The 24,746-nt window shown below is 41.2% G+C and overlaps 2 protein-coding genes across 3 annotated transcripts in view; one reads left to right on the top strand and one right to left on the bottom strand.

Annotated features, from left to right (window-relative positions):
- The window catches only part of LOC143212917 (zwei Ig domain protein zig-8), a 556,020-nt gene that overhangs the window by 307,637 nt on the left and 223,637 nt on the right, over positions 1-24,746 (top strand). The gene's annotated exons all lie outside the window — the stretch shown is intronic.
- LOC143212592 (uncharacterized) lies at positions 10,855-16,632 on the bottom strand. Its single transcript, XM_076431524.1, has 2 exons — positions 15,629-16,632; positions 10,855-12,392 (listed from the first exon to the last, which is right to left on the bottom strand). Exons 1-2 carry the CDS (start codon positions 16,033-16,035, stop codon positions 11,588-11,590), a joined length of 1,212 nt encoding a protein of 403 aa, XP_076287639.1. The 5' UTR covers positions 16,036-16,632; the 3' UTR covers positions 10,855-11,587.

The raw sequence follows: 24,746 nt of genomic DNA on the forward strand, positions 1-24,746 counted from the left end.
AGGGGTGGAAGGTGAATGAGAGGTTTGGTGGGGATGGGGGTTGCCGATGGGGGTGTGGGGATTCGATTCGCCCCCGACAATGCGTCCGGAAGCTCCCAGGAAATACATGGGCGTGGTGCCGAGATAAATGTACTCTTGCATTTGCATAGCTACCTCTCGTCCTCGGCCTCCATATCCTCCCGGTGTTCGCTCCTTTTCAGATTCTATATCCGCGCGGCGACCAACCCTTCCTCGCCGCTACCCTGATTTCCTCCTCCCTCGTCGCGGTCGCGAATCCACGGCGGGAACTGCAAAAATCTCCGATGTCTCGAGGTTTTAATCCGTGCTGCGTTGTGGAACCATACGAGAAGCTGGAACACACCCATGAAAACAGCTGATGGACACTGTCACGTCTGCTGACGTGTTGCCATAGGTTATAAGCATAGTTAATAAGATATAGTAGAGTTCTTCTTGATCGTAATTTTGGAGTATAAGGAGATAATGTTATCGGCGCCAGGTTCGATCAGTTAAAAATATTGGGGGAACTACAGATGGTGTTTCGTCCTGGACCCGCTAGTGGACTCATCAGTAAGGCTATCTAGCGGGCCCTGCCTTATACACTGATGTCTGGTGACTTTCTGAAGGAAAGTTGTACATATACTAATTGGTGGTTATTTAGTGTCTTGCGAGAAAGCTATTCAACGATGTGTCCCTCTGTTGGCCATGACCGAAATAATAGTTAATAAGAGTAGGATAATTGTAACCGTAATTATTAATAATATTCATTAGTTATAAGTAGTCATACTTCGCTCCGATCATCACATCCGATTCTCACCTCATACCATACACCCATTCTTATCTTAACCCTTGTATGATAATCACATCTTAATGTATTCCCCGTAGCAGTATCACGGAGCATTCACCGTAATCATTAATCGCGCGCATCTCATAACATCCGTAGCGTTATGTCTAACGAGACATCGCGTAGAAGATAAGACACCTATGTATTCGACCGCACGATCCTAAAAAGAGTTCAGTTAATTCAGTTCAATTCGGACAGCCAGTCTGTCACGTTCGTTCAAGACTCCAGCGAGGCTCGTCGCCTTCTGGATGTCCCGGTCCGGACTTCAACGAGTCCTCGCTCTCATCCGCCTTTGAGCGGCCCTGCTATATCACGCGCTTCTAATTCATTGTAATTCCATTTCATACGTTACAAATATATTCCCAGTTATTAATTTAATAAGTGAGTCTCGCTGAGTTCTTGTCCTTACATCCTCGAACTTGCGACACTCTCCTATTCAATTCGCGTTCGTCGCTATCAATTAAGAAAGCTCGTGCGCGTCAACGAACGCGAGACGGAGGACAACAGCGGGGTATCTCCCGTCAACCGAGGATCACCGACGACGTGATCGTTCCAGGACGAGTGAGGATCATCGTCCTCCCTACGACGATCCAGCCTGATTCGACTGCAGCCGTCAACGAGCAACGAAAGCAGTTCGCATAAACGAAGTCTGCCTGTATTCACCGATCGCTGTACTCAACTGTCCGATAAGTCGCTAAATATTTCCCTGCGAAGATTCGCGCCGTCTCAGTTATCTATCTCTGTTCTCGTCCGCCGCTTTGGACGAATCTACTACCTGTGAGCGTTAAGTAGAATCCCAACAAAAACATTCTGTAAGGAGCCAAGTTCTTATGGCCGTAAAAAGTTGTGAGATCAAACAAAATACGGCCAAGTTCGTTAGCTTAGAAAAATAAAAAGAAAAATTAGTTAAAAAGAACGCTATTTAATTTTTAAAGAGTCACATGGAGGGCTAAATTATTCAAACTTGGCCGTTACTTTTTAAACCAATGGCCCTAAAACGTGTTAGGTAGCGGCCAAGTTTGAATAATTTAGCCCTCCATGTGACTCTTTAAAAATTAAATAGCGTGCTTTTTAACTAATTTTTATTTTTATTTTTCTAAGCTAACGAACTTGGCCGTATTTTGTTTGATCTCACAACTTTTTACGGCCATAAGAACTTGGCTTCTGTTTACAGAATGTTTTTGTTGGGATTTCATCAATTTTTGTTGAAATTTCATCAATTATCAAGTAGGTATCAAAGATTAACACTCTGCCGGCGAATTAGAACCCAACTTTACCTAGATTTTTTTGTTATAATTTTAGTGTAATTTTCTACCTTATTGTAATCTACCAGTTTGAGCTTTTTGCCACTACCTCGAATGGCGCTATACGAACGTTTGAAGAGAGCAGATGATTCTTTCCGGAATTTACACGGTTCCTTGTGGGAAAAGCGGCATATTTCATTTTCTCCATACATAACCTATTTCGTTTTTTTTTTTTAATACAACCCCTTTAAGGTGTAAAATTTCAAACTTTGATCATTATTCCTTTGAGTGTTGGTTATGGTGGACCTATGTACCAAATTTCAAGCTTGTAGGTCAATGGGAAGTACCCAAAAGGTTTTGATGATCTGTCAGTCAGTCAGTCAGTCAGTCAGTGACAAATTTAGCGATTTTTGAGGTCCTATATCTCGGAACCTATTAATGTTTTGTCAATATTGAGACATGATAGCATTTAACAAGTGTACGAAATTACATCTCTCCATCTGCCTCCAGTGTCGAGTTATAAGCGTCTAAAAAACGCCTAAGTTGTTTCGTGTAAAAGGAGGTAGTGCAAGAACTTTTGGCACCTAGATACGCATGTTCGCGAAAGTCGTGGTTCCCAGTCAGACGTCGGACGTAACGTGCCGCGTGGACGAAAGGTTGTTTCGCAATTGAGCGTCCAGTAAGGGGAATGGGTCGCGGAACGATAATTTCGCGAAAGTCAGACTCCGGGACGTAACAGACACAATTCGTAAATATTTCAGAACGACCCCGTTCGTTCTTTTTTAATTATTAATGCTGGACGGCTAGAATTCTGACCGCTCCGAGCTAAACACCGCTCGCGAAATGTCCGTCACGGGAAAAGGGAGCATCGTTTGTCAATCACGGTGTGGAAAAATGAATCCTCCGCTGGCCAGGTGAGAGACAACAACAACAACATCGGCGACCCGGAAGCCCATCTCCAAACGCACACCGGTGCTGAACCGTGATCCGGAAATCCCGCGGGACGTTGCTTCCCGCAATCCACTGGCAAATGGTATTATTTATCGAGGTGTTGTTCCCGATCGATTCCACCGTGTTTTCAGTTTCGAGCACTTGACGTTGGTCGGAGTTTATTAGAGATTCATAGAAACCGCGGGACCAGTTTGCGAACACTACTCGTGCGGCGAACGCGTAATTTGACAACCGCTTGACCGTGTTTACGAGAAGAGAGATTTCGCGACGACGAATTGTTGTTTTCAGATCTGCGAGGCTACTTCGGAAAGAGCTGGGTATATTTGAAATCAAATTTAGTGGGGATAATAGTTGGAATTTATTTTATCGAAACGAGATATATAGCTGACTGAAGATTTAATTTGCTTTTTTCTGCACGTATCGCTGTACAGTTTGTTGAAACAGGTACTTTCACGGACGAAAAATTCAAGCCCCTTTAACGCAGAAACGAGAACGTCGGATGTATCTCCCATCAACAGCAGCTCTCACTGGCTGAGTGATATACACGCTATCACGGTGAATGCATCAAGCTCAAGAGCGCTGACAGTGTTACATTTGGATTGAAATACAAGCGGACCACTGGTCTCCTTTCCTAGCCGGGTCACTGGAGTATAACACAAAAGAATGATTATATTATCGTGCATTTTGAAATTTTAAGTCGACCCGACCACTCAGGAAATTGCATTATACCAGTCGTTTGAACGCTTTACCTCCCGGAAGCTTGCGAATAGGCTTTTAACCCATTAAATCCGAAGCAACGAAATAAGACGATTTTTACATAAACCATTATTTGTTGCTTTTTGTTTTCCACTGGACTGTAATCGAATCAAGAGGTGCGGTGGTCAAGTTTCGGTTTTGAAGCGTCCACGTGCTACCAGAAAGTACAAAGTGCTGTAAAATAAATAGTGGAAGTAAATAAACCAGTTGAAACAAGGTCGAAGACCTCGGGCACAGCCTCAGATGGAGAGAAATGTACGTCGCCAGTGAACCGTGGTAGAATGCTCGCGGGACACTCCTTTTCGGGATACGCGTCGGATGGATTTATTTTCGCCGATCGAGCTACGCCTTTCATTATCAGAATGAATTTCACTCGGTCGGTAGTCGGCACCGGGTTTTCTGACCCGGTTACCGAACCACGACACTGTCATCTTGCAGAGAGTGCGCGTGCCGATGAATATTTTATCCGACGAGAATCAAAGATACGGCTAGTGACGATAATATGAGAATGGAATCATAAATCCACGGTATACAAAGTCACGATACAATCCGCGATTAAGGGGTATAGCAGACCGTACAATTTTGTTGGCTTTCGCGAGTACGCAAAGAGATGTGTGTTTTTGAATTAAAACTCGAAGATCAAATTTATTAACCGAAACGTTGGGTAAACTTTAGTTTACCAGACCGGAACTTCCTGGATTCGAGTGCGCATCTTCTCGCGAGAAATTATACTTTTCATCCGAAGAATCTGCCCATAGAAAACGTCTCGGCTGCTCTTCACTTTACCGGTCTCAACATTTCTGCCTCTCTCCTACGAATTATCATGTATTTGGTATGTAGTCCAGTAGATTTCTACCCGGCGCGGCTGCAGATCGAAGTTTCGATCCTCTAGGATCAATAGTTGAGGAGTTATGGTCGCTAAAAGTTGAGCATTTTTGACAGGTAAGAGCCTGTCAAAAACACTGCAGATTGCTCAACTTTAATCGACCATAACTCCTCAACTATTGATCCTAGAGGTTCGAAACTTCGATCTGCATCCGCATTACATACCAAATACATGATAATTCGTAGGAGAAACGCAGAAATGTTGAGTCCGGTAAAGTAAAGAGCAGCAGAGACATTTTCTACGGGCAGATTCTTCGGATGAAAAGTATAATTTCTCGTGAGAAGATGCGCACTCGAATCCAGGAAGTTCCGAATCGATCTGTCGTAAGTTCGTATAATGCTGCGACACGCTGTACATATCAACCGCAGTGGAACTTTTCGAATGTTTGAGATAGGTTTAACGATCGCCGACGTGAAACGGTGCTCCGGAAAAGGAAGCTACAAGAGGGCACCGGTATAGGACAGCAAGAAGTAGTTCGACGCGAGCTCAAATCGGCTAAATCGAGCACGAAATCCGAGACGTGCGGGGACACTTTAATCGGACTTCGCAGTTCCCGGTCCTCCGAGAAGCAAGCGAGGCTCTTTTCGCGGACTTTTCTAATAGCCTCGGACGTAGCTAAAGAACCTTTTTGTCGTTGGAATAAAACGGTTACCGTAAACAGTTACCGGTTGTCGTCCCCCCACCTCCCGGCTCCCCCGGGAGCGTCTAACTTCCGGCGAAATTAAGTAACAAGATTTCGACCTAGTCGTGATCGGCGAGCTACCAAATAAGATTCATTGTAATTTTATACGCGGATCCGGGTTATTTATCAACGATGGAGAAAGGAGGGATAGCAGAGCGGAGAATTCAATTTTATCGTATATTACTGCGGCCCACCCCGGAGGGATAGATTACGCCGACTAATCAATTAGGTTCCGTCGGCTACTATCTCTTAACTTTTATTAGACCAGAGTTTCAAGGAATATTCGTTGGGAAGTATCTTGACACTTTTATGGGAAATTGATTTTTTCGTTCTCACGTAATTTTATTACAATTTTTCACTTCTTTTTTATTTTGTAATTTTTCGGTAGAACGAGCTCTCCGCACGATCCACTGTCAAAAAGCGGCGGCTGTCTTTGACGCTCGACACCTTTCCCAGTCAGAGCCGCTAGAAACTGCCCAAACCAGCACTCGAGGGGAATACAAGGTCCCCCTCTCTCCGCGTGCGCGGCGCAACGTGCCACATATTACATACTCTACTCTGGTCATCAGAGAGGGGGTACATCATCTCACCGTGACTCCCCTCATCTGGCGACACTGTTCCCAGTGTTTAAGGCAGGGCCCACTAGATAGCCTCACCGTCGAGTGCTCTAGCCTTAGACCATATACAGGGTGTCCCAGCTAACTTGACCACCTTGAATATCTTTGTTGTTTTTGGTAAAATGGGGCTCATAAGATACCAACAAAATTTTTTTTTCATGTAATTTTTTTTAGAGATATGAAGGTCACCTTCATTGTTTTTAATGGAATGAGGTATTTTTTAATACATCAATCGATGCAGCTGGACATTCGTTATAAAAAAGTACTAACCTATGTATGTCGAAAAGTTAATAGTTCAGGAGATATTTCAATTTAAATAAAGTGTTAGTGTTTACTTACTTGTGCGACGTCTTAGTACACACGACAGTAATGGTATTTTAGAGTTATTTAAATTGAAATATCTCCTGAGCTACTAACTTTTCGACATACATAGGTTAGTACATTTTTAAAACGATTTTTAGTACATTCCATTAAAAAAACAGAGTTGACCTTCATATCTCCTTGACGTCTCCACCTATAAAAAAATCAATGACATCAGATTACGAGCGCCTCGATATCATTAAGTTTGGTCTGATGCATATTTTTCTATCTTCAAAAGCAAGCGAGTTATTCAGGTGGCCTGTTTTAGGTGCCCCACCCTGTATATCGCTGCTCCGCAAGTATAATGACATTAATGACACAACTGCAAAAATTGAAGATTCGGTTTAATTCTTCTATGAGAGTAGTTTATAGACATTGTGGGTTATTATTGCAACTTTTAAGTTATTTCAATTAATAAAATAATAAATACCAGCCTCGATTTACATTATGTCGATTTACAAACATCTAGTAAATGCATTTTTGAGCTCGCCAACACAATAAAGTCAATTTCACAAAATTGTACGGTTGCATCATTATACTTCCGCAGCAGCGATATGGTCTACGGGTCTAGGATGAAACACTCCCTTTCCTTTCCCTTCTCTCTCGTACAACGTCGGCCGTGTCGCGCTGCCAAAAAAACTATAATGGAGCAACGTTCATCAACTGAGTCAAGTAAGTACGCTATTCCCGACTCCGTTAATTGTGTGATTTATCACAAGAACCGAATTGAACGGTGTTCGCAGTAACGTTCGATCGCGCGTTTGATGAGTTGGTTTTCACGGTTCCATACGACGCGGCGCGGCGACGCACCAATTACGAAAACGATATGTAATTTCGCAATTGACGGGACCAGCTCCCAAACGTCCGATCCGCGTACCGCCCGTCCGTGTCGCTATTAGTTTAATTGCATTACACCCGGGCATAGAAATAGTATGTAAACAGAATTCGGTTAGGGCTGATTGTAACATAGATCGAGACGGAATAAATTAGCAGTAATTTCACTATCGGCTTAAATCGTTCATGCGTTTTGCTAATCAACGTTGTCGATCCCTAACGGTTAATCGTTTCACCGTGAAACGAATCAAAATTTTATTCGCCTAAGTAGCTGCTTCGCGTCCGCACCAAATCTATTTTCGTTGTGCTTAGAGCGCAGCTACATAAACGTTCTATTGTCCTTTTGAATCGATATCCACAGACCAGGGTACGTATTATTTTACATTTTACACGATTCCGTGTTTGTACAGACGACGCGTGTCGATCAAATCGATCAAGAATTATTTACACGATGTCAATGCCGCTGCGGGAACCATTCGGACATTTTATAGACAGATTTCCGATACTCTGGAATAATTCGCTACCAACACCGAATGTTCCGTCTCTTATACTTGTCAGCTACTTCTGTGTTAACATTTATAATATAAAAGTTGTAATTGCAGCGAAATAGTTTCATATTGCATAAAGAGCCGCAGTCTAGTAATTGTATTACACAAATTCGGAAACCGGTTGCTTGACTGACACCGGCAGTTTTAGTGTTAAACGAATGAGGATTATTTGCTCGGGCTGATGAATATAAGATACGTAGCAATCGAGGAATCATTTATCAGATAAGAGCACAATTAAGCAAGGGGACACGATACGGTTAATGCGACAGATGATCAGCTAAGGCATTGCTAATAGGTCTGGCATTAAACGTTAAGTTAAGCGTTAATGTATTGCGTGCTCGTCACATGGCCGCTAATGATTTCATGTGAAAAAACATCATTTTATTATAGAGATAACGAGAATCGTTTGCTAGTCTCTCTGATATTGTGCCGAATAATTTCGCTACGTAATTAACTACTATCGGCTCATAGACTAAATAATTAATTCATGTTCTGCACTCTATGCGCGTGTGCAGTGGTCGCGTAAATGGCGATATAGACCGTGACAGTGTTTTCATCCTATTATTTGCATTTTGTATGACGGTTTAACGTGTTGAATATTATTCCGCCAACAATTATTACGATCCCTTAATATATACAGGGTGTCCCAAAATTCCTTCAACAGCCGGAAATTGGAGGTTCCTGAGATCATTTGAAGCAACCTTCTCCTTTGCAAAAATGTTATACGCGGCTTTGTTTAGGAGTTGTTAACGAAAAACACGGAAAAAGAACGTAAAATGACATTTTTTGAAAATATGTTTCAGACAAAAGTTTCTTGTTTTTTTTTCGCATAGAATCCGAATCCGTAATAAAAAATACCATGTTCCATTTGAAAAATGTAACTTCCGGCCTCAATCATCTATTTTCGGCCGAAACCGGAAGTTAAGAATATCACCAGTTGATAGAGCGTATCTGATTTATAAAAGAAACACTTTGAATTTTTGAAAGTAACCTATTTTCTAGATTATAAATGGGTGGTACGGGTGATCTGGGACACCCTGTATATTTTTTAATAGTTCTGGTAATTAGAATGCGAATCTATATGCATGTTTACACTGATTTCTGTAGCAACCTAATAGAATTGAGATAGACACACGGGGTTACGGTCCGAGGAGTACCCGGTCCGATGTTTAGTAATTTGCAAGATAATTGGAAAGGGGGAGCCGCGATTTTCTACCTCCGGCATTTCCATTAAATACACAAGCGTGGAGATCTTCGCACAGTTAAATATTCCGTGAAAATAGTACCGGGTCGTTTCACGGTTAACCATAACATCGAGTGGAGGCCCCGCGTTCTCGCATTAACCACAATTCCACTCTGATCTGCGTTCCATTTCCACGATGATCCCCGACGCGATTCGCGTGTTACCGAGACCGCGTCCAGCGAAATCCGAAAAACCCCGTGCGAGATATTTCGCCGGAGGTCGGCCATTTTTAACCAACTACGAAAAAGGCGGAGGTTACTCGATTCGATCTGTATGTGCCTCTTTTTTTCTCGAAGAATTTTCTCGTTCCGCGTTTCCTCTGCGCTTCCGGAAAAAGAGGATCGCGCGCGCGGGCGCACGACCGCCGCGAACAAAATTTAACGGGCTTAAAATTCAGGTTAGAGCGTAAGTGAATTTCCCGGGAGACGTTGCCGCCAGTCTGTGAAAATATATGGTAATGACAAAGTTTTTCTGCGCGGCCGGAGTACCTCTATTTGAAAGGCAGATCCGTACTTGCATAGGCGAAAGAATAATTTCGCACATCGTCTCGGCGCATCGCGCCGACGAGTTTTATTTCGCATCATGCACACGGTGTCCCGTAGCCGATGCGCGATGGTGGAACTTCGAGAACGGGATCTCCAGATCAGAAGGTAAACAACTAAAAACAAATGTATCTCTGTATAAAGGTGAAGTATGTTTCTCGATCGTAATTGATTGTATAAGAGTTGATGATTTCGGCGCAAGGTTCGATCAGTTGTAACACTACAGCAATTGTGCAATTATTTAACCATGTATCTCGACGTTTCGATCCTAATGTAGATCATTTTCATTAAGAAACATTTATTGCGTCTGAAAATTTTCGTAAGAAAAAATTAAATTTTGTAAGATAATTTTATACCACAGTTGTGTAAATCACAGGATCAAATAAATTTGAAGCACTTACTTGCTGCGAAAAAGAGAGTGCGAAAAACATTAAGAATAAATTGTAATTTGTATAGAGACCATACAACAGTTATGAGCGCAGATATGTAACTGAGCAACCATGTGCTAACCACAATGTAAATGAGTGAGGTGATTCACATATAGACAGGCAGTAGTTGATTGGTTGATCGATATCGATATATGGTGAAAACATAGTCAACCTCTGGCGGCGAATTTGAACAGCGTGAACGAACATTTGAATCAAGGTTGTACTGGGTAACAAAGTTTCCTATTCTTTTATATCAACACTCATTTAAGATTGTGGTTTAATTGGTAAGAATGAGACCGTAAAGACACATTTGTGGAGATGGTAAAGTAGAATCTAAATTATTATGGGAAAATCATCATAAAAACATTACTGATTCAGTAATGCCGCGTAGTAACCATGAATCTTAGGTGTTTCGTACCTAAGATTTACGCTTTGTTGTTTAATCATATGAATGGTTTCCAATAATAATCTGCGTTGTAAATTAGATTCCTTGTCAATAATCTTCACATTATGAAAGCCAAAACGGTGATCAGAGTCTATACATAGAGTGTTTCGTTAAAGCAGTATGCTGTGTCGTAGGAAGATAAATGTTACGTCTATGTTCTGTTATGCGTTTGTCGAAATGCCTGCCAGTTTGTCCAATGTAAGTCAGATCACATCCCATACATGATATTTGATAGACAATATTGCAGTTTTTTGTTAGAGGAATTTTGTCTTTGATGGAGGGAAACCATTTTTTTAGATAAGATGGTATTGTAAAGATGGTATGCATACCAACTCTTCTAAAAATTCTTTGAATGTCAAAGGAGATGTTATTAATAAATGGAATTACTACTCTGTATTATTCAGTGGATACTCAAATTGTTATTGCAGGACCAAATTAGGATTATTTTATGACTGAATTTCACAGATTGTAAACTACTTTTCGTAACACAATATAATTTAATCAAGTAATAAATCATGCACAGGTACAATTGGCAATTTATACGTAGCAAATACTGCACCGTAACTATTCGACCGTGGTATAAAAAATTACAATTACCGTAAACGTGTTAGACTGGAAATTGATTGCAACGTCTCAAGGTAATAATTACAATATAAGCAAGACTCTACTATAGTTGGGCTCAGACACATTGATGTATTCAAGGTCGTTGATCCCCCTCGTCTTCCTGTCACCACTTACCAGAACAGGTCGACCCTAATCCTACTACATAACACGTTCGTCTCCTAATAACCTCATTTCGGTAGAAGATGCGTTGCAGCATACTTCGCTAATAGCTCGTGGAATCACGTTTGCCTCGCTGACACCCGTGAACATCTACAATTACATCGTCGAACTAATCTACACAATCTATAACAACAATTCTCTTAGAGACAGAAATGAAAATATTTTCACCAACTTAAGAAGTCGTTATTAACTTGATTCAGTGTTGTATAAAGCTCGACTCTTCGAAGCTCCATAGCTCAGTCTTAAAGAGTTCTTCTATAGAAACTTAGTCTTTAAAGACTGAGCTCTAGAGCTTCGAAGACTCGAGCTTTATACAACACTAGTTGCCGCGCATTCGCGAAATCTCTTTCAATTAATACATGAATCGTTCAATGGAACATTCCCAGTATCCCCACGAGCTCGAATCGTCCACCAACAAACTAGCTGTTTAGAGCACGTGATCCAAGCAACCGAATTCTTGCAGCTTGAGCAACATGTTCGCCAGGATCTCGCTGATTTCGTCTCCGCCTCCCTTCTTCAAGAAATCACCCCTGTTGTCTATATCCATATCCGCCACTTCTTCGGGATTTATCTTCTCCTTTCCCATGGCCACCGCCAAGAAAAAGGACGCGACCGCGTAACCAAACAGGCCTTTCAATTTGTAGTCGTCGAGCAGAGCCTCGTACGAGAAGCGTTCGCGATTCTTTATGCCGTTATCCTCGAGGCATTGCATCAGCGAGTCATTGTACGCCCTGAAGACACTCTCGATCAGATCCGTGCTGAGATTCTCGGGACAATGCAGGCACAGGTAGGAGGACAGATCGATCACCGGCGATCCGTACCGTACCAACGCGAAATCGATGAACATGGCCTTCACTTTGCCGTCCTCTTCCTTGAAGAAGGTGTTGTTCACCGTGAAGTCGCCGTGGCACAGCGTGGCCAGCGGTTCTTCGGGTTCGATGCACTTGACCACCACGTTCTCGTACATGTCCTCGAAAAACGGTATCATTTTCGCACAGAAGTCTTCGTCGTGACCATGATCGCGGAGATACTCGATGCCTCGGGTCCCCGTGCTGTTCAGGATATCCTTTGGACTGGTTTCCGGGTCGTCGTCGTCGTATCTGGACTCGTGCATGCTCTCGATAATGTCGAAAAACTCTGATCTACGTCGCTCCTTCATCACATAACCTTTAGCGTGGAACCGTGCGAGTTCCCGTACCCCTGCCATTGTGTAATCCATAGGGACGTTGTACCTGAAACAACAGGGTATCGGTTAATTGGGGATAAAGCTAACACTGTCCAACACCGAAAATGTTTCCAATATACTGTTGGGTGGATCTTATACAGTTTTTCACGCATAGTTTTTGAGGAACATGACTTTAAAAAAGAAACACGTATTTTTCAACTTTAAACAAATATTGCGATGTTATTATGAAAGATACTGAATTGTTCTTTGCAGCAAAAGATTCTGTAGACTTTCCCGAATACAGTGATATCCGATATTAATACATTATGAATGTTTAAACATGTTTAAACAATCATTAAAGACGGAGATACACCACTTTTGCACCAATTTCTGAGGATATTTTTGAATCTATCTCAAAAAATAAGGGACATTCGGAAAATCGAACTATACCACGCGATAGAGCCAGAGCTGGGGAAAATAGTAGTTTAAATAGTAAACAATCCCATTTATTTTACAGTATCTGTACAACTTTGAAAATAAAATTTTCTATTTGATGCAGTAATTTTTGAAAATAGAATATTTTGTTCGATGTAGTAATTTTTGAAAATAAAATATTTTATTTGATGCAGTAATTTTTGAGAATAGTATTTGGAGATAGTATTTTACTTTAAGAGTATTGAAAATATTTGGACTTTGTCTTTATTTTCAATTTCAATTTTAAATATTATTGCTCAAAATAATGGTTCGCAATCAATAGATATTGCGAACCATTGAAACTTCATTTACTATCGAGTTTAAAATCTCGATTTCGTGATTTATTCGATTTTTCTGAACACGCAAGCGACTATATAATTGCTAGTATTAGCCATCCAAAATGTAAATTACGATGGATTCCGAAAGACTTGAACGAAGAAAAACGTACTTTTATCAAAGAAACCGTATTAAATGCTTTGAAACAGATAGCAAATCCAGATTCAGAGTCACAACCTCAATTACTTTGACAAAACAAAGAAGTAGATGACTTTTTTTCCTTTATGGAAAAAGAAACAAATGATATCAGTCATACAAACATTGCAGAATTAGAATTATTTCAATATTTGAACGATAGTGATACACGAATTGAAAGTATTGCAAAGTACAAATACATGAAAACATTCTTTTTAAAATACAACACAGCTATTCCATCCTCTGCTCCACTTGAGAGACTTTTTAGCTTTGCTGGACTGATTCTGTGTCCTCGAAGGAGCACCTTAACAGATTCCAATTTAGAAAGCTGCACCTTGTTGTATGCGAATAGCAGCAGTCAAACAAAAAAATAAAACGTGAATGTGGCAAATGATATAGTTTCTTATATTAAGTACCATTTCTCCTTTAAATTATTGCTAGAATAAGAAATATTAAGTAATGCGATTTCTGAAAGTATTAGGTATAACGACGCAAAAAGTAAAATATTCTATTTTGTGATTCAGATATTATTCAAATAGAAATATTTTACTTTGTGCTTCAGATTATTAAAATAGAAATATTTTTTTTTTGTGGATGAAATTGTTAAAATAGAAATATTTTATTTCGAGGTTCAGATTGTTCAAATAAAATACTATTTCCTTTAAGCAAAATAAAATCTAAAATATTGAATAGTATTTCAAATATTTTTTTCACCAAATAATGCCCACCTCTGGATAGAGCAGATTTTTATCTTGCAAAACCACCATTTCAAGTTTACATGGTCGACGTTTTTTTCGAACCAGAAAGCAAAATATCTACGCCCGACACGAGTTGCGACAGAGTTGGGCAGTAAGCAATTATACAAGTATTTAATTACATCTTCAATTACATGTGCAAAAGTGGACTATAAATACAATAAGAAAACGGTTAAATGGTCCAAAACATAAAAATTAGTGATTTAAAAGAACAATTACACTAAAGTAATTGTTAGACTCAATTACAATTACTGTAATCGTGTTAAGTAATTGCAATTACTTCTTTCACAATTACTGTAATTGTAATTGTGGTCCGCAATTACAATTACTGGTTGAGCCAAAGTAATTGCGATTACCAATTACACAATTACATGTAATTGTAATGTTATTTCTGCAATTCCCAAGTAATTTTAATGCAATTTCAGCCAAATATTGCAAAACCATTGCTCGGAAACGTAAAAGAAGGACTTTTCAGACAAACAGCGCCTTGGATTGATCTTTTATCTAGCGATTTTGACTACTAAAAAATCCTGTCTTTGCATTATCGAGAAATCAGAAGTGGAATCCTGGATCCTTGCAAGCGTCGTCTGTTGGAAAAGACTCCCTTAAGTAATTGCAACTATCAGTTCCAATTACCTGTAATTGCATTAAAATTACTTGGGAATTGCAGAAATAAAATTACAATGACATGTAATTGTAATTTTATTTCTGCAATTTCAAATTACAATAATTGGTAAGTAATTGTAATTGTAATTGAAATTACATTTTGCCCAACTCTGCGGAACTCTGTGGAACGCCCGTTGTAGTGGTGAGCGCCACTGGCGGCAACTCATGTCGGGCGAAGATATTTTGCTTTCTGGTACGAAAAAACGTCGACGTTCCAAACTCGAAAGGGTGGTTCCTCAAGATAAAATTCTGCTCTATCGCGTGGTGTAGTTCGATATTCCGTTGCACCCTTATTTTTTTTAGATAAATTGAAAAATATCCTCAGAAATTGGTGCAACAGTGGTGTCTCTCCGGCTTGTTTAAACATGTTTGAACAATCATAATGTATTAGTATTGGCTATCACTGGATGCGGGATAGTCTGCAGAATCTTCTGCTGTAAAGAACAATTCAATATCTTGTATAATAACATCGCAATATTTGTTTAAAGTTAAAGAATACGTTTTTTCTCAAAAACTGTGCGTATTGGAGAAAAATTAAAGGCAGATTCGGAATCTCAGCGCAAAAAACTCTAGAAAAGATCCACCTAACAGTATATTGGAAACATAAAAAAAGTTGAAATTTGTTCGACAGTGTAATTAACCTGTCAAATAATGTTTTCATCCACACTGAATCGATACTCTTCAATTCTTTCGTCCTTTCTCGTTTGTCCGATAAATGCACCAAGAAAAAAGAACCATATAATCAATTCGCTGATCTGTCGCGCCTCTCATTGGACATAAAAACATGACGTTTCACGATCCTCGTCGTGCACACGAGCAACGCGAACGAAACAAGCGCACGCCGCGTTCGCAAGTGTGGATGCTAATTGAACATCAACTTGACAACTTGTACACGCCATCGGGAAACATAGACGTAGCAATGAATCTCTGCGGCTACCTCCACTGGCACATGTGAAATCCTCGTTCCTCGATGTTCTCCAGGACAAGGACGGACTTGGTCGGCGGTTCTTCGTGCTTGTAGTAGCAAACAGGTAGGTCCTTGTGGCCGACAGCGTATTTCTCGTAAAACAGTATCTCGTTGTGAAACTGTGCATCACTCCTCATCATCGTCCTCAGCTTTTCCAACGGCGATGGTTTCTTGACGACCAGTCGAATGGTTCTCTTTTGATTCTCGTTGCCATAGTTCACGGTGATGTTCACGAAGAACATGCTCGACACGTAGAACGCGTCGGTCGGCGACTCCAGGTCATATCGAACGCTATGGTAACCCTTGCCAAGGTTCCTGGTCGTCTTATCGATCAGTTGTTCCAGCTCGATCATGCTCTGGGTCTCGTTCTCAGCCATTGTTGCGTTCTTGTCCGTCTATCTATCAGATCACGTTGGTACGTTCGCCTACTGACAGCGTCAGCTTCTGACTGTATGCAGCGATCCAACGCGAGGTTATTGAATGCACGTGGTGATTCGGAGAGTGGGGATATTAGGTCATGGTGGAACGATTAGTAGTAGAGCTGGCCGAAGACTCGGAACGTTCACCGCGACCAGATGCACACGTTTCAGGAGACCGGTGATATAACACTTGTTCCCATCCGGTCATGAAAGCCAACTATTTATTTCGCAATCGCCGCAGTCATTGTCGAGAATTGTGCGATTGCATTTGTTCAGCGTGATGACTCTCAAGATCTTTGTTTGAATGGTTAAAAGCTTCCCGGATGGTTCCGAGCGATCGCTGTAATAACAGGATCAGCAAGATCAATACGGTTGACAGTCCCACGGTCGAATGAAGAAATTAATAGAAGTGAAATACCTCACCAACGGTTACGCGTTGTCGTTTATCGTGCTCCGATTATGATGTACGCGAAACTTAATGAAATAACGGCCGATTGTGCGCGGAACAGACATAATTAGCCGAGCGGCGAACGAAGAATGATTCGATAGCGGATAATGGGCGGAGAATATAACGCGTTGGTCTGCCGTCCCGGTGGAAACAGCGACTTTCTTCGCTTTTGTTCGAACCTGTGATTTATTATCGTTCGTAGCTGGCGACATCTCTCTTCAAGGCCGATGTTTACGACGTAGACACGAAAATTTTCCCCGTCGTAAATCGTTGTTTCATCATAGTATACATGCGTAGCGTAACCTGGAGTCACTATTGTAATATACAAGGAATGTTTACAGATCCGTAAAGATAAGATAGGATAAATGGCACAGCGGACAATGATTGTCCGCTATGTGCGACTGAGTGTACATATAGCAATCTCGCTGCCTGCGTAAACTGAAGCAACCGATTTGATTGTAGTATCCAGGAGGAGCGTATTTTATCAGTTTTTACTGCAAAACTTGAAATAATGTAACTTCCGAGGCAGTTGTGGCTCGAAGACACGCTGACTTTAAACGTCTCCACTCGAGGCAGGCTGCCTGCCGGTATCCTCACTTTCATTCTGGCCCGTACCTCACGAGAGTCCACTCATGCGCGGCCAATTCAGTTAATTTCGTCTCGCGAGCCAAGAAGACGATTTCGCGCTGCTTGCCTTTCTGGATCGCGGCTTCCTCCTCTCCTCGAGAGTGGCTCGTCCTTCGTCCCCGCACAGTGGTCCGGTAGCTCGCATTTTGTGGCCAAAACTATTGTAGCGTTATTTCAAGGTTTAATGTTATATTATTATAGGTCGTTGGATTCGTCTTGATACCAGTTACAATATTATGAAGTAAAAAATATACGTTAATATTTAAAACATCGAGGTGACCTTCATTTTTTATAAAAAAAAAGAGATGTTCCTTTAACTTTTTGTATTGAAGTTTGTAGAAAAGTGAATACTGATTAACTTTCGTTGGAAACACTTTTTTTGTCAGATCATCGGAAATATTTGAAAAATCTTGTTGACAATTCTCACAATGCATACTATTGTCTAGAAATCGCGGAGAAGTAGCTACGATTATACGAAATCTAGTAATGAGAGGTTTTCGGCGTCTCTGACTGGCGCATAGAAAACATATTGTACATACATTGTAACTACAAGCTGCTATGTGCAAGATTCAAGTAGAACTGCGTATCCAGACGTCGAATAACCGCGAGCGCGTGTTTGTTAAAATCCGTTTATAGTTCAAGATTGCGGGAGATTGCAGTTAAAATTTACAAGATCTTCTTAGTAAATGTTCAAGCTTTCATATAAAACAAGTCGTGTAATTCTTTTCAAAGTTTGAAATGCTATTAATTTATGCTATTCGTGTATGAATTAAACAATGCTTAAAAATGGATTAAATATTTGAAATGCGCTTACTAACATATATATAAACAACCATCATTAAAATCTGTTTTCTGATATTCGATGATTGAAATCTAAAACGTTTTATTTTACTTTGAATTTTCTGACTTTGTCTTTAGAACGCTGTATAGGAGCTTTGAAGGGTTGTTACTCTATAGGAAAAAAAATTGTTTCAATGTATTAACGTTGAAAAATTGAATTTTGGCCACGAAAACAGGATCTCTAACTAGACCACTGGGCGTCGCGACGCTATTTCTCTTTTCCGCTACAGCACAGTATTGTCCCGGGCAGAGGTGGGCATTATTGGGCGAAGAAAATATTTGAAATACTACTTCATATTTTAGATTTTATTTCGCTTAAAGAATATAGTATTTTATTTGAACAATCTGAACCTCGAAATAAAATATTTCTATTTTAACAATTTCATCCACAAAATAAAATATTTTTATTTTAATAATCTGAAACATAAAGTAAAATATTTCTATTTGAATAATCTAAAACACAAAATAGAATATTTTATTTTTTGCGTCGTTATATACCTAATACTTTCAGAAATCGCTTTCAGAAAAGAGAAAGAAGCGCTCTTTCTATTGCTTTTTTGCACAAGATTCTACGATAATTTTTTCGCTTTCTGGAGCCAGTTAAAGCTAAAAAGCATCTACGCCAATGTTGAATAACTCGAATAAAAAGAATCGCACCATAATCAACAAACACACATTTTACACAGGAAAGATAGCCCTTCCAAATGATATTAACGCGATTCATCAAAAAAATTTGTTGCTCCCCGTGTGATGTTCCAAAGTTGCATAAAAGTCTTGTTAACCGTCAATGTTGTCTTCATCCCGCTATAACTTTGTAAAAAACCAACGTAGCAACAATTTGAAACAGAGCATCTGAAACTAGAGGTTTCAGGCTTTCAAACCATTGTTTAACGATATCGATACAGCAATTATTGACGGAGTTATGATCACGTAAATTGGGAGCAATTTTTCGGGTTCGCAGAAGTGATTCCTTAATTCTTTTGAGCAGTGTATTTAAAATTTTCAATATTCTTAAAATAAACTACTATTTTCAAATATTATTTTCAAAAATTACTGCATCAAACAAAATATTTTATTTACAAAAATTACTGCATCAAATAAAATATTTTATTTTCAAAGTTGTACAGGTACTGTAAAATAAATGGGATTATTTACTATTTAAAATACTATTTTCCCCAGCTCTGTGGTCCCGGGAACATATCTCCCGGCTCCCGGGGTCTCCTGGAAGCGCCAATACCGGGAAAGAACCGCGACAAGCGTCGACTGCTAATTATAATTGAACTTAATCGACACTCGCTCCGTTGCAGCAGACAATCGTTGTATTATCGGAGGGACCATAAACATGCTTTATGTATTTGACCCACTTACAATTCATGATTTTTTAAAATTATATCTACATATACGCATACAATACGCAAGATGAAATAACGGCATATTCCACAAAAGAATCTGTACCGCGAATAATAACGTAATACTAGACTTATTGAACCGTTGGAAAGCATATCAAATGTCAAAATATTTGTATTATTTGTATCCATAAAACATAAAAAACGACAAAAAGGTATCAGTACAATTTATCAGTGAGAAGTTTGCAGTTGATATGCCGACATTCGAGTCGATCATTTGTTTTGTCAATTAACGCGCTCGCCGTCACCATTTATTTCGGCAACAGTGTTCATAGCAACAATGCGTTGTTAAATGCATCTCACTGATTTTATGAAATACCTGAACAAGGGAGAAACCATTGATATTTTTTAATATTCTGAAATACGTTCGAATTTCAAATAACAATGTCCACAAAAGAGTTATCAAGCTATTGTACATGCAGAAAAAGTGTCTGACTCGTTATCGAACGACATATAGGGCAGGGAAGGCCATCTTTCCTTGAATTACTTTACTCGTTGGAGGGACCTGTGAAGATAGATTGACGTTCAAGACGATTAAACGAATTTTACCGATTAATCTCTGAAAAAGCAGAGTGGGAACCGTCCGTGTTTGCGCGGGCTCGGATAAATCAAGGAAAAGGACGTTTAACCGGGAAACCATCATAATTCTTGTTTTCCTTCCTGTTTGCGTGGGCCGTTCGACCAGGGACGAGAGCGGATTCGGGGCGAAGAAAAGGAGGTACTGCTCTTTCCGGTATGAAAATGTTTCTCGTGATTCCTCGGTTCGGGGCGGTGGTTTTGCATAATGGCGGTTGACGTCGCTTTTTTAAGTGGTTCCACGGCGCACGAGCCACTCCGTCTCCCACGTGTATCCACCATGGGTTTACCTCGCTGCGCCGTGCCTTCGCGCGATCAAAATGCAAATTCGATCGGTATCGAGCTCGAAACACTCGGGGCCATGGCGGCGGGGCTCTTGAATGAAATTTAGAAAATTTCGGAGGGCGCCACGGCCGGCGGCCATCCGTCCGCCCCCGCGAGAGCTTATGAATTTTACATTTAACATCGCGGAACCACGTTTCGCGGAAGAAATTTCATATTCAAATAAATTATCCGCGCGCCGCTTGTTCGAACGCGCGCTGGCTTCCCTCTTCCAGTGTTCACCTGACGAATCTTCCGCGGCATCGCACTATCCCAGATCCTCCGTTTCATGTTCGGTTTATACATTTTCTTTTTTAAGCAAAAGGGGGCCCCGAACACAAACCAAGATCCAAATTCAACGTTTTACTCATGAAGTTATTTAGTTGGGGTTAGGGGCCTCGAAATTCTACCTTGCCCAAGGCACCAACTAGTTATAACGCGCTACTGTATATGGGCACAGTTAAATATAATATTTAAAATTGCAATTTATAGTTTGTACCAGCCTACCGCTGCACAGTGGGGTATTTACTATTTAGCCTGAAAAAAATCCTAATGAAGCGACGACAAGATCAGGAACAACTCTCGATGCAGTATTTGCAAGACATTTAGACAAAATTGAATCAAGAATATTTATATCATATTTTAACTATCACAAGCCAATTGTTTCAATGATAGAATCATAGAAAATCATAGAACATAGAAAAAAAATAATGTACGATCAAAACGATTGGTCACTTTTTCAGGGCAAATATCCGCACTTGTGCGCTGTTCATAACACGATCCAGCGAGTGAATTATTACACGGTTGTCCAGAAAGATTGATAAGAAGTTTGACGCGTATTACTTTCCGCCACGGAGAAATTGACGCGTACCGTCCTCCGTTGCATAAATGAAAACCAAGCCGAGGGATGAGGGTAAATCGTCACGTCGGTGAAGAGCCGTATCGAATGAAATTTGCAATGGAAATTTAATCTGCCACGGTTTGTACCGAAATACCTGCTGCTCCTTCTTAACTCTCCCTTCTATGTCGCGCATAGTTCTCGACGGGAAATACACCGTCGCGACGGACGTAGAGCGACGTATAGCAGTTGTCTCCCTAATTGTATACCTTAAAACTGTCTCGCAACTTCAATGGAGAACGCAAACTCAAACATCTTCCCCACCGAAAAGACGAACGGGGCTGATTTCCTTCCCAGAAACGCTATGTATATCCTTCAATATTAACTCTTCGCGGACGAGAATCGTTTCCACCTCTGTCCTTCGTCGGGACGAATGTATTCGTTTTATTTGACAGGGTCGATAAAAATGTTTAAATACCTCTCTCTCTCGCGCTAATAACCTAAATCCGCTGGTAAAGGGTGGGCCATTTAAGATTTGGAATTTGAATCGGCTATAAAAAAAACTAATGAATATTTTCTCAAAGTTATGAGTTTATTAAAAAGATTGAACCTTTCCATTTAGGAATGGAAGACAACATCATTCAAATGACTGCCACGGCTAGCCTTACAATACCCCATTCGATCAGTCCAATTTTTCAGTACATTTTCGATTGTTTGGACCTCTATTTCGTCAATGGCAACTTCGATTTCGTGTTTCAAGTCGTCAATCGTCGCTGGATGGTTAGCGTAACACTTGTTCTTAATGGCTCCCCTAAAAACAAAGTCCAACGGAGTCAAATCGCAGTTTCGAGGTGGCCAATTGACATCAGCATTTCGGCTGATTATGCGATTTTCGAAAACAATGCGCAAAAGATCGATTGTTACGTTGGCTGTGTGGCACGTTGCGCCGTCCTGTTGAAACCAAATGTCGTCTATGTCATCCTCTTCAATTTTGGGAAACAAAAAATCGCTTTAGCATGGCGCGGTAGCGATCGCCGTTCACTGTAACGGCGTTTCCTTGCTCATTTTCGAAGAAAAATGGCCCAATAATGTCGCCAGACCAAAATCCGCACCAGACAGTCACTCGTTGTGGATGCATTGGTTTCTCCACGATGACGTGTGAATTTTCCGAGCTCCAGATAAGGACAATTTTGCTTATTGACGTATCCTCCGAGGTGGAAATGAGAGGCCCAAACAATCGAAAATGTACTGAAAAATTGGACTGATCGAATGGGGTATTGTAAGGCTAGCCGTGACAGTCATTGGAATGATGTTGTCTTCCATTCCTAAATGGAAAGGTTCAATCTTTCTAATAAACTCATAACTTTGAAAAAATATTCATTCGTTTTTTTTTATAGCCGATTCAAATTCCAAACGTCAGATGGCCCACCCTGTATTACGAGCGTGTATTTTATTGTGCGCGAAGTCTCAGACGTTCGTGGCTCGTTTACGGAAAAGAAAAGAATAAATGATGTTCTCCCAGGATGCTGGAGAACAGCGCAGCGGCGTGCTACGCATAAGCAGAAAACTTTCGCGGAAAGAAAGCACGCTGTTTATCGATATTCAGGACGTAACATCGTGCTACTTCAAACTGATTTAACTTTCAAAGGGAGCATTGCTTTGAGAAATTATCTAGCTCGATTTCCTGCGGCACGCGATACGCGCTCTCGAGCGGTCCATTCGATACTGTTCTCATTCAAATTTTTCACCGAGATTCCGCGTGTCTGCCGAAGACATAAATCAACTTGAAAATTTCATGAAAATCAATTCCTTATCTTCCTGACCATTTGATCCTGATCCTTCGAATAGAAATACATCGCTAAGTAACCTGTTGCGAACAGATTGAGCAACTGGAAGAATGTCTATCTCAAGATGGAAATAATAACACGTGGAAGCTAAACGATCAGCTTCGGTTGATTGCGTTTGGTGTTGATATCGCGGACGTGCCAAATATTTAATCGGCAAACTGAAGCAGTCTGCGTTTTTCGCATAACAAAAATATTTTTCACGATCGGGAGAGCTTTTCCATCTAATTGTGTCGTTCCATTTCACGCGACTCCGAGCTTCGATCGTTAAAAATATCCGTTAAACTGCACCGGCTTTGCGAGAGGGAGCTTTTTAATTAAACAATGAGAGAGAGAGAGAGAGAGGGGTTCTTGCCAATTTTTCTCGCGAGAGAGAAAAGAGTGGCCAAGGCGAGATAGTTAAATTAGTCGGCCGCCATAACGATCTAGTTTCCTGGAAAACGAACGATAACGAGGAGTCCCGTCACCGATTAGCGTTACTTGCTCGGAGCTCGACACTCATTAAGGTAACGAGCACCCTAAAATACTTCTCGGCGCGATTTAGAACGTCACTGATACGGCCACTGGATATTCCAGTACGTCTGTTCACATCTGCGCCACCATTGTCCTCGAGCCATTCAGAGTTTATGTGCTGTTGCTTTTGATCATTTCGATTGTGCTGCTACGTTACAGTTGGGTCTGCCCTCGTTGGAAAAGGATATACTTGAGCCCAAATAAGAAGGTACTTACTAGCCGACGAATTTAAGACTCTACTGCGCATACGACTCTAACGGAACTGGTTCATTGGCTAATCCCCCGTACTCGTACTCCGCCGACCACGCGATTATTGGCTGACGCCATGAATTTCATGGCTGACGCGTAACAACATGCGCAGAACAAGTACCTTCTTATTTGGGCCCAAGTATAGAATATAGACACACGAAGAGGGGATGCAGATTTTCTTATTTCGCGATAAACAGCGTCGTCTTATATCTGAACACAAAGAGAAACATAAAGGGACAGCGGGCAATGAACTGCTCGCGCTCGAGCGTAGAATTTAATCTTACCGGACGCGGGGAGAATCAATTCGATGATAAATCTTCTCGGAAGAGTCGCAAATAACGGGGCGGTCCGGTTCGGGCAGCGTTCTTCGACAACGCTTCGAGCGCTGCCAGTGAATGGGCAACGGTTTCTTTGCCAGGGTCCCAAGCGCAGGAATTCATTGGCAGGGTCATTTGATATTTTTCCCTTCGGCTGACTCGTGCCATCTACCTTGGCAGCGGAATCCGTGAGAGCGCGCCGGGGCTTTGTCGTTCTTCCGGGTGTTTGACGGGGCACGATCGTAAACTTTTTACCAGAATCCCCTACACAATATGCGCCGGGAACGTTCACGGGAGCGCAACACCCGGTTCGGAGTAGCGATCCTCCCGAACCCTGGTTCTTTCCCTCTTCTTCCGGGCTTGGTAAGCGACGTCGGGACGCGGGCGGAACGGGCCGTACGTAACCTCTCTATCTCCGCGAATCTGAAATTACGACGGGCTCGCCGATATCCTGCCGGCTCGGATATAGAAACGCTCGGGATATTGATTCGGCGTCGAGTGTGCGAGAAGCATCCGCGGCGAATAGCGTTATTTATGATCCGGACTCCGACGGCGTATTTATCTCTTGCCGGGCGAGCCGCCGCGCCGTCTATCCTTTGATTTCCAGGAAGAGCTCAGAGTCAATTTGCGCTTGGATTGCAACGGCTGCTACCGCACCGCCATGTAGTGTTTTCCGTTTCGGGCCGATTC

Source organism: Lasioglossum baleicum, chromosome 10 (assembly GCF_051020765.1).
Source record: "Lasioglossum baleicum chromosome 10, iyLasBale1, whole genome shotgun sequence".
Classification (NCBI taxonomy): Eukaryota; Metazoa; Arthropoda; class Insecta; order Hymenoptera; family Halictidae; genus Lasioglossum; species Lasioglossum baleicum.